The sequence below is a fragment of the Leuciscus leuciscus genome (genome assembly GCF_965113295.1).
Source record: "Leuciscus leuciscus genome assembly, chromosome: 6".
Classification (NCBI taxonomy): Eukaryota; Metazoa; Chordata; class Actinopteri; order Cypriniformes; family Leuciscidae; genus Leuciscus; species Leuciscus leuciscus.
The window spans coordinates 8,347,621-8,359,529 of NC_138730.1; the positions used below are offsets into that span (position 1 = coordinate 8,347,621).

Below are 11,909 nucleotides of genomic sequence, written 5' to 3' on the forward strand. Positions count from 1 at the left end.
TGCAAAGATTAATATAAAGATTAATATAAAGGTTAATAAAACGTTACACTCACTTCAGTTCTTCTGGAGGTGCAGCAGGAACACGAATAGTTGGTACCGATCCTTTTTTCAGGAGCAGCTTCTTAGCAAATAACCAGCTTTTTACTGACCTCATTTGTAAAGCAGTCTATCTATGTGCTTTTGGGTCTGTTAAATATGCGGTGGAATATGTTTGTCTGATGTGTTAATAAATCATGTGTTTTTAAGATCCAGGATCATTTTTGATAAATTAGGGATGGGTCACATTACCTGAAAAGAAATTTGTCTGGAGTGCATGATCTCAAAATGTTTATTGGTATATACCTTGCAAATAACACATATCAACTGTATTCAAAATGAAATATTAAAGTCGGACCTTAAAGTTAACAAAAGTAGTAAAAAGAAATAAACATCTAGGTACTGAATCTAAATGACACGTTTAACAAAAAGTGTCCCACCTTACCTGCATTCAATCAATCGATTTTAACATCGATGCCATAGAAGAATCATTCCCTTAGAAATGTTTACTTCTGCCTTCAAAGACAATTAAATAACAGTCCAATTGCATGTGTAATTGTCAGGCTTGGTACATCAGAGTCTGTAGAAATGGTTTCTTGAAAAAGAAGAACTGTCAGCTATTCACTTATGTGAGATGAATATCTGCTATAAGAAGTGGTGTCAAGCATGAACGTCAAGTGGAATTGTACACTAAGAATTAATGAGTCACAAATGAGCCAACAAATGAAGAGAAGAGGAATCTATGGCAGTACTTCTTTTAATAAACACAAAACAATGGACATAATCTACACTGGAGAACACATTGTGCAATGCAAGACAAAGAACTGAATAAACTGAGTGCTATATATAAACAGGCAAACAAAGGGAGCTAAATGAAACACAGGTGAACTTAATTAGTGACTAACAGACTATCATGGTTAACTTGTAGCTCAACATGAGTTCCTAAAAGAGCAGCCAAAAGTGTGATTGCAAAGGAACATTCTCTCAACCCCAGGTCAGGACTGCACACAGATTAAGTGTTGTAGTATTTTTGTGACTGCAATATTCAGGCTCCACACGGATTGAAGACAGCTTTTCAGCTATACGGTGATGCACCTTTGCTGTTTTAGGCTTGTGTTTTTTTTCTCCATTCCATTTTCTCCATCAACTGACTTGATTTAGTAGGTTACAACAAAAAAAAAAGTTAAAGCAAAAGTATAGATATTGTCTTTTATTTTACCTGTCCTTGTGAAGAAGTACACTTTAGCATGCTTTAAAGAAGAGTGCATATTATTGAAATTAAACCTATAAAAAAATATATACTTAAGTGCAAGAATGTAATGTAGTTTTCAGACTTAATTGCATGTTCATGCATATTTTAAATGTAAATTAAGCAGTCCTTTGTTTGACTGAAGTACATCTTTATTTGTAATCCATTTCATAATTACTTGTATTGTCTTTGAAATATGGTTAAAGTGCACTGCTGAATGTACTGATATTTACTGTGCATTTATGGTCAACAAAAATATATTTTAATACAATTTATATTTCATCTTATGTAATGCATTTAAAAATATACATGCAATGAAACATGAACTTTATATTTAATATTGAATAGCAAGTCTACTTCTTTAAAGCACAACAACATTTTTTTTAAAAAACATAATGTACTTTTAAAGTAAAACTCTTAGTTTGACATTACTTTTTTTTTCTTCTTTTTTTTGTGTACATGTACTTAATGTCTCTCCTGCCAGCAGAAGCGCTATGATAGCCACCAGAGGGCACTTCTCCCTAGACCTTTTCCATTTCCATAAACCTTTGCCTGCATTACATCCACCTGTATGTCATTGGTTTGTTCATGTTTGTGTGTATATATCATAAGCACTTTGGCTGGCAGGTGTGACACTTTAGTGGCTTTTTATAATTCATCAATGTTATTATCTGCAAGTGGACCTACAGGGTTTTTTATTATTATTATTATTGTATTTTCAAGATACTACAGGTACACATCCAATGCCAATAAGTGCTTTTTTTTTCACAAGGGTACATAGCAATGCAAAAATTATAGAGTTTTCCAGACAGCAACATGGTGTCGGCCCAGATCCAGCCCACATCTGGTACACATGGATTACACACGGCCCAGATGTGGGCCGACACTATGTTGCTGTCTGGGATATGGTTTTCCGTTGCAAACTAATCTGGTTGTGCTATTTTACCTAATGCAACTTCCATTCTCAAAGCTCCCTGCAACAAAGCATTGACCTTTTATCAAAAAATATTACATTCTTAAACCAAACGGCATGATTTCACTGAATCCACTCTTCATTGTAGGCTTTAAAGATCAACATGGAGAAAATCATCCTAATATTCCCTCTGATATTGCTGGTGCTGCATATACAAGGAGGAGAGTTCTCCAAAGATCCAGTTTGTTTGCCTGCCGAAGCTCCACAGCCGGAAGTCGTGGAGTTCGACAACACAATCTATGCCACTTGTGAAGTAACTCCCAGCCCCAATTTGCCACGTAACCAGCCAAAGATCTTTGGGCAAATCCTCTTCAAGCAGCTCTTCCCCAATGGAGATTTAGAAGTGAAAATCAACCTCCGTGGTTTGCCTGCCAACGATCATCAAGAGCGTGCCATGCACGTCCATCGGTATGGAGACCTGAGTCAAGGCAGCATCACTGTTGGTCCTCATTACAATCCAAACGGCGTTGACCACCCTCCTGGAGACCTGGGCAACTTTGCTTCCAAGCAAGGAGTTATAAGGCAGTCCCTGACGCTTCCAGACGCCAAGCTCTTTGGGCCTTATTCCATTCTGGGACGTGCGGTGGTGGTTCATGAGAAGGAGGATGATCCGGGAATGGATTCAGATGAGGAGAGTGCTGGACAGATAATTGCTTTGGGTGTGATTGGTATTACTACTCCAAGTCTGTGGCAGAAGACTGAAGTGCCCCCCAAGGAAAAATGTGGAGGTAGATTCAAATAGGATAATCATGATTTTCCTTGTGTATTCTTTGTATGTGTCCTACATTAAAGTATATTTCATAAAATGAACATTCCCATGTTTGTTTTTGTTTTGTTTTTTCTCTTGGTCTTTTCAGAGGCTTTTTGGCCATAGCTTCCAATAGTAAATGCACTCTTAAAAATAAATGTAGGGTGAATGCAGGTAAAGTGGGCCGTTTAGTTTGATTTACTGTGCTCAATGGGTTAACACTTTAAGAGCATGACAATGGCCTTTAATTAAAGATCCACTATTTCTTTAAATGATCAAATGGTTTTGGTTGATGCAATATGACACTGGAGGGTGTGGCTACATCTCAGGGGAGGACACCCTTATTGTTGAAGGTAGACATAACCTCTGACATAAGATTTTATTAAATATGATAAAACGTATAATTTAAGGTAACAGATTGTTTTGGCTTTATAGTGGTTCTTAAGTTATTTTCCAGCTAAAGTTAGTTTCGATTGATTCGCTTCCGTAGCAACGATCATTTGTTATTAAATTAGGGGCCGCCAAGACGACACCATTCTCTCTACACAGACTATAAACGAGAACCTGTGAGAAACGCTGATGGCGTTCACATGCGCATTAAGAATTGGTTCTATAGTTATGTGCGTTTCAATATATGTGCGCAGGTTTGGAATTCCCTACAAACCAAGCCTAAATAAAGTACTGGTCTTTCCTTTATACATTTTGATACAGTATTTTATTTTATCACTTCGGGGTAGGTACGCAAAATGAATTTCTCGCCAACGCTTTAACTGTAGAGTGGTAAAGTTGGCACTTCAGCACTGCGTTGTCATCGGGTCCAGGCGAAGGTCCTTCGTCAGATCTGGATACGGCCTGGATCCGGCAGGCTGTGGGAAAACCTCGGGATAAACAAAGACACTAAAATTAGCGTAGATGCCATTCTTCTTATGATGTAACGAGTAGATCAGGATTTATGGGAAGTGTTCCCGGTTCCGGCTGACCAAATCTATGCAGCCTAACATTGAATTATAGAAGTCTATAATGTATTATGTGAATGCTAGGTCAAAAAGATGTGTCTTTAATCTAGCTTTGAACTGACAGAGTGTGTGTGTCTGCTTCCCGGACAATGTTAGGAAGACTGTTCCAAAGTTTTGGTGCTAAATAGGAAAAGGATCTACCGCCAGCAGTCGATTTTGATATTCTAGGTATTATTAACTGGCCGGAATTTTGAGATCGCAATAGACGTGAAGGACTATAATGCGTTAAGAGCTCGCTCAAGTACTGCGGAGCTAAACCATTTAGTGCTTTGCACTATGTACGATGTTTAATAGGCAGCCAATGCAGTGTTGACAGAACCGGGCTAATATGGTCATACTTCCTGGTTCTGGTAATTCAATTCAATTCAATTCAAATTTATTTGTATAGCGCTTTTCACAATACATATTGTCTCAAAGCAGCTTTACAGAAAGTGTATTTCAAAAAATTGTACATAGAAAAATACAGTTAGTTAATCATGCATTAATTTAGGGCATAACATATCGCCGGCGTCGAGTCGTCGCCGGTAAGAACTCGAGCTGCTGCGTTTTGAACTAGCTGTAGTTTGTTTATTAAGCGTGCAGGGCAACCGTTTTTGGTACGTATCCTAGAGACAAAGACAAATTAATGATATTAAGAAGAGGATCTATGACCTCTGGGAGCATCTCTCCCCGTAGCTTAGTCGGAATAGGGTCTAACATACGTGTTGTCGATTTAGATGAATTAACGAGTTTGCAAAATTCTTCCTCTCCTATAGCAATAAATGAATCAAATTTTTCCTCAGGGAGACTACAATGCACTGCCTGATTCGATACTGTAGTAGACGATTGCATAGTTATAATTTTGTCCCTGATATTATCACTCTTATAAGTGAAGAAGTTCATAAAGTCATTACTGCTGTGTTGCTTGGAAACTTCTGGGCTTTCGTTAGTTTAGCCACCGTTTCAAATAAATACCTAGGATTATGTTTATTTTCTTCTAATAGGGTTGAAAAATAAGCAGATCTAGCAGCTTTTAAGGCCTCTCTGTATGCAATCGAGCTCTCCTTCCATGAAATCCGAAATACCTCTAGTAAGGGAAACTAGGCTGTTCGTGGGAATTTTCCCATTCATTTAAGTTGCCATTGTCGGCCTAGGCACTCGGAGGTCCGCGTGCTCGAAATGGACGACACGAGCTGCTTAACCTAATGGTGACGTGGACGTTTTGTAAAATCGCATATAAAGTGGCCAAAATTACCATAAATTACCATAGGCCCTGTGTGGACGCCTCTGGGGGTGCCAGTGCACTACGGGGAGGTCCACCAAGTGCTTTTGGGGTCCGCCAACTACCTACTCTTCACCATAGTCCTCCTCAGTGCCACGAAGCACCTATTTTGACGCCTAACCACCTATCCTCTTCTTCATTGCCACGAAGTTCCTATGGGGTCCCCTGACCACCTACTCTTCACCATAGTCCTCCTCGTTGTCCACGAAGTGCCTATTTTGACCCCTAACCACCTATCCTCTTCTTCATAGCCACGAAGTGCCTATGGGGTCCCCTGACCACCTAAACTTCACCATAGTCTTCCTCGTTGTCCACGAAGTGCCTATTTTGACCCCTAACCACCTATCCTCTTCTCCATTGCCACGAAGTGCCTATGGGGTCCCCTGACCACCTAAACTTCACCATAGTCTTCCTCAGTACCACGAAGTGCCTATTTTGACCACTCACCACCTATCCTCTTCTTCATTGCCACAAAGTGCCTATGATGCCCCCTGACCACCTAAACTTCACCATAGTCTTCCTCATAGTCCACGAAGTGCCTATTTTGACCCCTAACCACCAAGTGTTTTTTTGTGTAGACGTTCCCCTCTCTGTATGTTTTTGGGGGCCGTGTGAGGCAGCTTTCTATGAAGTTTCGGGCCCCTAGCACCTCCAGGGGCCGAACGAGGTTCAGAGTGGTCCGATTGCCCCGAAATTGACACATACGTCCCGTCACGGGCCCCTGGGACGGTGTCCAGAGTTCCGTGTCCCTCTGACCTTTTTTCGCGCTAATTGGCCACCAACAGCCCTATGGAATAAGTTGCAGGTGGGACGTCAAACAAACAGGGGCCAAAAGGGGTCGAAAGGTCGCAGCGACCCCAAATTCGACACGGTGGTAGTCCAGGGGCCCCCGGTTCTAGATCCTGGATTTGGTGGTTCTAGATCGGTTCTAAGTATGTGTTTCAGCAAAACGACTTGATGGAAAGGCCCGATCGGCCCGAAATTGACACATGCGTCTCGTCACGGGCCCCGGGGACGGGTTCTAGAGTTCCGTGTCCCCGTCCGCTCGTTTGGCCGGAAAAAGACCCCCTTGACCTGGAAGCGCCTGTGAAGTTTGAACTGAATAAGTTGCACGTGGGAGGGCGGAAACACAGGGGTCGAAAGGTCGCAGCATGCTTTCAATATGGAACTAGGCAAAGCTAGACAGACTTTCTTCTCAAATATTATAAACAGCAATTTAAACAACACACGCACTCTTTTTGCTACTGTAGAGAGACTGACAAACCCCCCAAGCCAGATTCCTAGTGAAATGCTCTCAAACAGCAAGTGCAGTGAGTTTGCTTCTTTCTTCTCTGAGAAAATCAATAATATCAGAAAGGTGATCAGCACATCCTTGAGTTGCACTGGGGTCAGACAGATCAGACCACCTGAGAAAGTAGTTACTATGTCTGACTTCAAAGAAATTGATGGCAAAATTTTGGAAGAAACCGTACAACACCTTAAAACATCAACATGCGCCCTTGACACACTTCCCACATCTTTCTTCAAAATTGTGCTAAACAGTTTAGAAGCAGATCTTCTAGAAGTGGTAAATGCCTCACTTCTCTCTGGGAGTTTTCCAAACTCCCTGAAAACTGCAGTTGTCAAGCCCCTCCTGAAAAAGAGAAATCTGGATAAGACCATATTAAGCAACTATAGACCGATCTCAAATCTTCCTTTCATAGGCAAGATCATTGAAAAAGTTGTCTTCAATCAGCTGAACAAATTCTTAAGCTCGAATGGATACTTTGACAATTTTCAATCTGGTTTCCGACCGCACCACAGCACAGAGACAGCGCTCATAAAGATAATAAACGATATTCGCTTAAATACTGATTCAGGAAAATTATCAGTGCTGGTACTACTCGACCTCAGTGCTGCATTTGACACTGTCGATCACAACATACTTCTTGACAGGCTGGAAAACTGGGTGGGGCTTTCTGGGATAGTCCTTAAATGGTTCAGGTCATACTTAGATGGGAGAGGTTATTATGTGAGTATAGGAGACCATAAGTCTGAGTGGACATCCATGACATGCGGAGTCCCTCAAGGCTCAATTCTTGCGCCACTCCTGTTCAACCTGTATATGCTCCCAATGAGCCAAATAATGAGAAATAACCAAATTGCTTACCACAGCTATGCAGACGACACACAGCTGTACTTAGCCCTATCGCCCAACGATTACAGCCCCATTGACTCCCTGTGCCGATGCATTGATGAAGTCAACAGTTGGATGTGTCAAAACTTTCTTCAATTAAACAAAGACAAAACTGAAGTTATTGCGTTTGGAAACAAAGATGAAGTTCTCAAAGTGAACGCATACCTTCACTCTAGGGGTAAAACAACTAAACATCAAGTCAGGAATCTTGGTGTGACACTAGAGTCAGACCTTAGTTTCAGTAGTCATGTCAAAGCAATAACTAAATCAGCATACTATCATCTGAAAAATATTGCAAGAATTAGATGCTTTGTTTCCAGACAAGACTTAGAGAAACTTGTGCATGCTTTCATCACCAGCAGGGTGGATTATTGTAATGGACTCCTCACTGGCCTTCCCAAAAAGACCATAAGACAGTTGCAGCTCATACAGAACGCTGCCGCCAGGATTCTGAGCAGAACCAGAAAATATGAACATATCACACCAGTCCTCAGGTCTTTACACTGGCTCCCAGTTAGATTTAGGATTGATTTTAAAGTATTATTACTGGTATATAAATCATTCAATGGCCTAGGACCTCAATACATTGCAGATATGCTCACTGAATATAAACCCAACAGATCACTCAGATCATTAGGATCATATCAGCTAGAAATACCAAGGGTTCATTCTAAACATGGTGAGTCTGCTTTTAGCTATTATGCCAGCCACAGCTGGAACCAGCTTCCAGAAGAGATCAGAGGTGCTCCTACAGTGGTCACATTCAAATCCAGACTCAAAACACTTCTGTTTAGCTGTGCATTTACTGAATGAGCACTGTGCCGCTGTTCGTCCGACTGTTTGTACTGTACTGTATTTTACTCTATTTTTCTAAACTGTTTTAATTATTCTTATTTCTTTTAATTATTTTAATTTCTCCTATGTCAGCAGGGCATTTAGCCCGAAACTGTAAATGCCCACTCAGAAGGTGATAATGTGAAAGTGATTAATGTGGGTTTGAAAGTAGAACAGTATTTAAATGACGATATTAAAGTTTTCGTCTGAGAAAGAATGTGAACGCAGTGCTAAAGTGCTAAAGAAAGTGAAAACAACATGTGAGTAAATGAGGGAGAAAAGAAAGTTAAAGGAAAGTTGATAGATGGAAGTCGTAAGAAGATTGAAGGTTAAAAGAAGGTTGAAAGATTTAAGTCTTAAGGGAATCCTTTGAAAGAAAGATCTATAATAAATATTATTTTTTATTTTTTAAAAGTACTGTATTTTATTTTATTTTTCTAAACTGTTTTAATTATTCTTATTTCTTTTCATTATTTTAATTTCTTCTATGTAAAGCACTTTGAATTGCCATTGTGTATGAAATGTGCTATATAAATAAACTTGCCTTGCCTTGCCTTGCCTTGCCTTGCAGCGCCTCCAAATTCGTCACCCTGGTAGTCGAGGGGCCCCCGGTTCTAGATCCCGGATCGCAGGGTTCTAGATCGGTTCCAAGTGTGTCTTTTTGCAGTGCGAAATTCTCCTCCCTTTGGTTCACTTTGACCATATGTCTGTCTATGTGTGCGAGAGGGCCTGCATTAATTGGACCATGTGCTTCGTGAAAGGTGGACAGAAAGGTCCGATTGGCCCGAAATTGACGTATGCATTATGGACCATGGCAAGCAGACTTTGGGACAAAAGGAGAACTAAAACGAGGATCAATATCGGCGTGGTGTTTTCGAGATGCCGAGAGCTCCACGTCCGTGACAAACTTCGACTTGACAGAGACGTCTTGCATGCACTTTATTAGACAGGTGAGCAAATGTACATAAAAGTAATCAATGTTATATAGCTCAACATGATGAAATGTTAGAATATGATCAGTATGTTATTCTAATGTTCATCTAGCTTACTGCTAGTCTCATACAGACAAACAAACACATAGAATAACATTATAACTTTCAACACACTCAAATGCAGTTTAGTGTGATAGTGTAGACCAAGTGAAACAGCGCTGCGTTACCTCACAAGTTTAATTCGCCAAATAAACTGACTTGTTAACCCTTTTCCACCAAGGCAGTGCTGGTGCTGGTTCGGAGCTAGAGCCTAGTTTCAAATCGGTTCTTTGTTTTTCGACACCCAAAGCACCAGCTCTGAACCAGGAAAAGTGGTACTTAAGTAGCACCAAAACATTGCTGGTCTAGAAGTATGAACCGCTTGCGTCAGGGGCTGGGGGCGGGGTTACCGTGACCAACAAGACGAACAGAAACTTGTCACCGCCATTTTTCAAATAGCAGCTCATCGAGCTAATAGCAGCTTGATTGTAATCTCCGTCTATGCAAGTTACGGCGAGCTGCACGAACACGTTGGATTCGCCGTGTTTGGATGCCGATGTAGGTTCGCAAAGCCATGAGCATCAATAGTAACGCAACGACCTCCATTGTTGATGGAAGGCTTGTTCGAGATGCATCGGAGCGGCACGGACCGATCGGAGCTGCGGGAGTGTTTGGAGAGCATACGACTCCTTGAGCTTTTGGATCGCTTTCGCAGTGCTTTGATGTCATGAGCCGATCGGTCTGCGAGAAGCCGAACCATCTCGAACAAGCCTGGTGTGTTTGTGTTTGGCGCTGCCACGCTAGCGTTGCTGGGCAACATGAGATGTATACAGTGACGTAAGATCTGCCTCTCTGGTGGCTCTTTGGCCTTGTGGAAAGGCAAACCGGATCTTAGAGAGCTCGTCAGTCGAACCAACTCCGGACTGGCTCTGGCTCTGAACTGGCACCCGGCTCATGCTGGTGGAAAAGGGGTATGTGTGAGTATTAATTCAGCACTTGCGGGTAGATCGGTAGAAGGAAATGTCCTTATTCCTTTATATCTGCGGGACTCGCATGTGGCGCTGATATCTGTCTCTCATTAGCAATCGCGACCTGCTTCATACCACAGTCATGTTAAAAACATCAATGTATTCACTCATCCATAAACATTATTAGATCCTTCGGCATGACGACAAGTTCCATAATTCCGCTTATGCGTCATCAACCTACACCTTTTTTATTGTAAGAGGTTAGCAAGCCTGGTTAGTACCTGGATGGGAGACCTCCTGAGAAAACCAGGTTGCTGCTGGAAGAGGTGTTCGTGAGGCCAGCAGGGGGTGCTCACCCTTGGTCTATGTGGGACCTAACGCCCCAGTGTAGTGATCGGGACACTATACTGTCAAAGAGCACCATCCTTCCAATGAGACGTTAAACCGAGGTCCTGACTCTCTTTAAAATCCCAGGATGTCCTTCGAAAAAGAGTAGGGGTGTAACCCCGGCATCCTGGCCAAATTTGCCCCTTGGCCTCTGTCCATCATGGCCTCCTAATCATCCCCATACACTGATTGGCTTCATCACTGTCTCCTCTCCACCATTAAGCTGGTGTGTGGTGGGCGTTCTGGCGCAATATGGCTGCCGCACATTGGTGGTGGTTGAGGATATTCCCCCTTCCATGTAAAGCGCTTTGAGTACCCAGAAAAGCGCTATATAAATGTAACGAATTATTATTATTATTAAAATGTAGATGCAGAATATAACGCTTTAAAATATGGACACAATTTAAGTTAATTTACAGTGTGCAACAGACAGAAAAAAAGTTTTACAATATGGTTACCATTTTAAATTTTCCTCTTATTGAATTTTTGTTAGCCTATTTGTTGTTGCATGTGTTGTAGTTCCATTTGTAATATGTTGTAGAGTTCATTAAAGGGGTCATATAATGTCATTTTTGTACAAGCTAATATGATTCTTTAGGGTCTAAATTAAAAGTTTGTAATATACTTTAATTAAAAATTCTCATTAGTATTGTAAGAAAACACTAATTTTACCTGGTCAAAAACAGCTCTGTTTTCAGCACGCCGTTTAAGTGCATGGGTCTTTAAATGATAATGAGCTTTGCTCACGTACCCCGCCCCTCTGTTCTGTGCGTACACCGTTTGTAACACAATAACCATAACGCGTTGTTCATTATAAACATGGGATTATGAATTATATTGAGGACGTCATACATAGAAAACATGGCGTAATGTACCCTGAGTGTAAAAATAGCCGCATTCATCGTGAAGCGTGCAAGCGATTTGCAAAGATTAATATAAAGATTAATATAAAGGTTAATAAAACGTTACACTCACTTCAGTTCTTCTGGAGGTGCAGCAGGAACACGAATAGTTGGTACCGATCCTTTTTTCAGGAGCAGCTTCTTAGCAAATAACCAGCTTTTTACTGACCTCATTTGTAAAGCAGTCTATCTATGTGCTTTTGGGTCTGTTAAATATGCGGTGGAATATGTTTGTCTGATGTGTTAATAAATCATGTGTTTTTAAGATCCAGGATCATTTTTGATAAATTAGGGATGGGTCACATTACCTGAAAAGAAATTTGTCTGGAGTGCATGATCTCAAAATGTTTATTGGTATATACCTTGCAAATAACACATATCAACTGTA

At 41.1% G+C, this 11,909-nt stretch overlaps 1 protein-coding gene across 1 annotated transcript; it reads left to right on the plus strand.

Moving 5' to 3' along the window:
* The first annotated feature begins 2,314 nt into the window (after positions 1–2,314).
* On the plus strand, positions 2,315–3,068 carry LOC309500187 (extracellular superoxide dismutase [Cu-Zn]-like). Its single transcript, XM_082171749.1, has one exon. The coding sequence runs from the start codon at positions 2,362–2,364 to the stop codon at positions 2,998–3,000; it is 639 nt and encodes a 212-aa protein (XP_082027875.1). The 5' UTR covers positions 2,315–2,361; the 3' UTR covers positions 3,001–3,068.
* Positions 3,069–11,909: the final 8,841 nt, after the last annotated feature.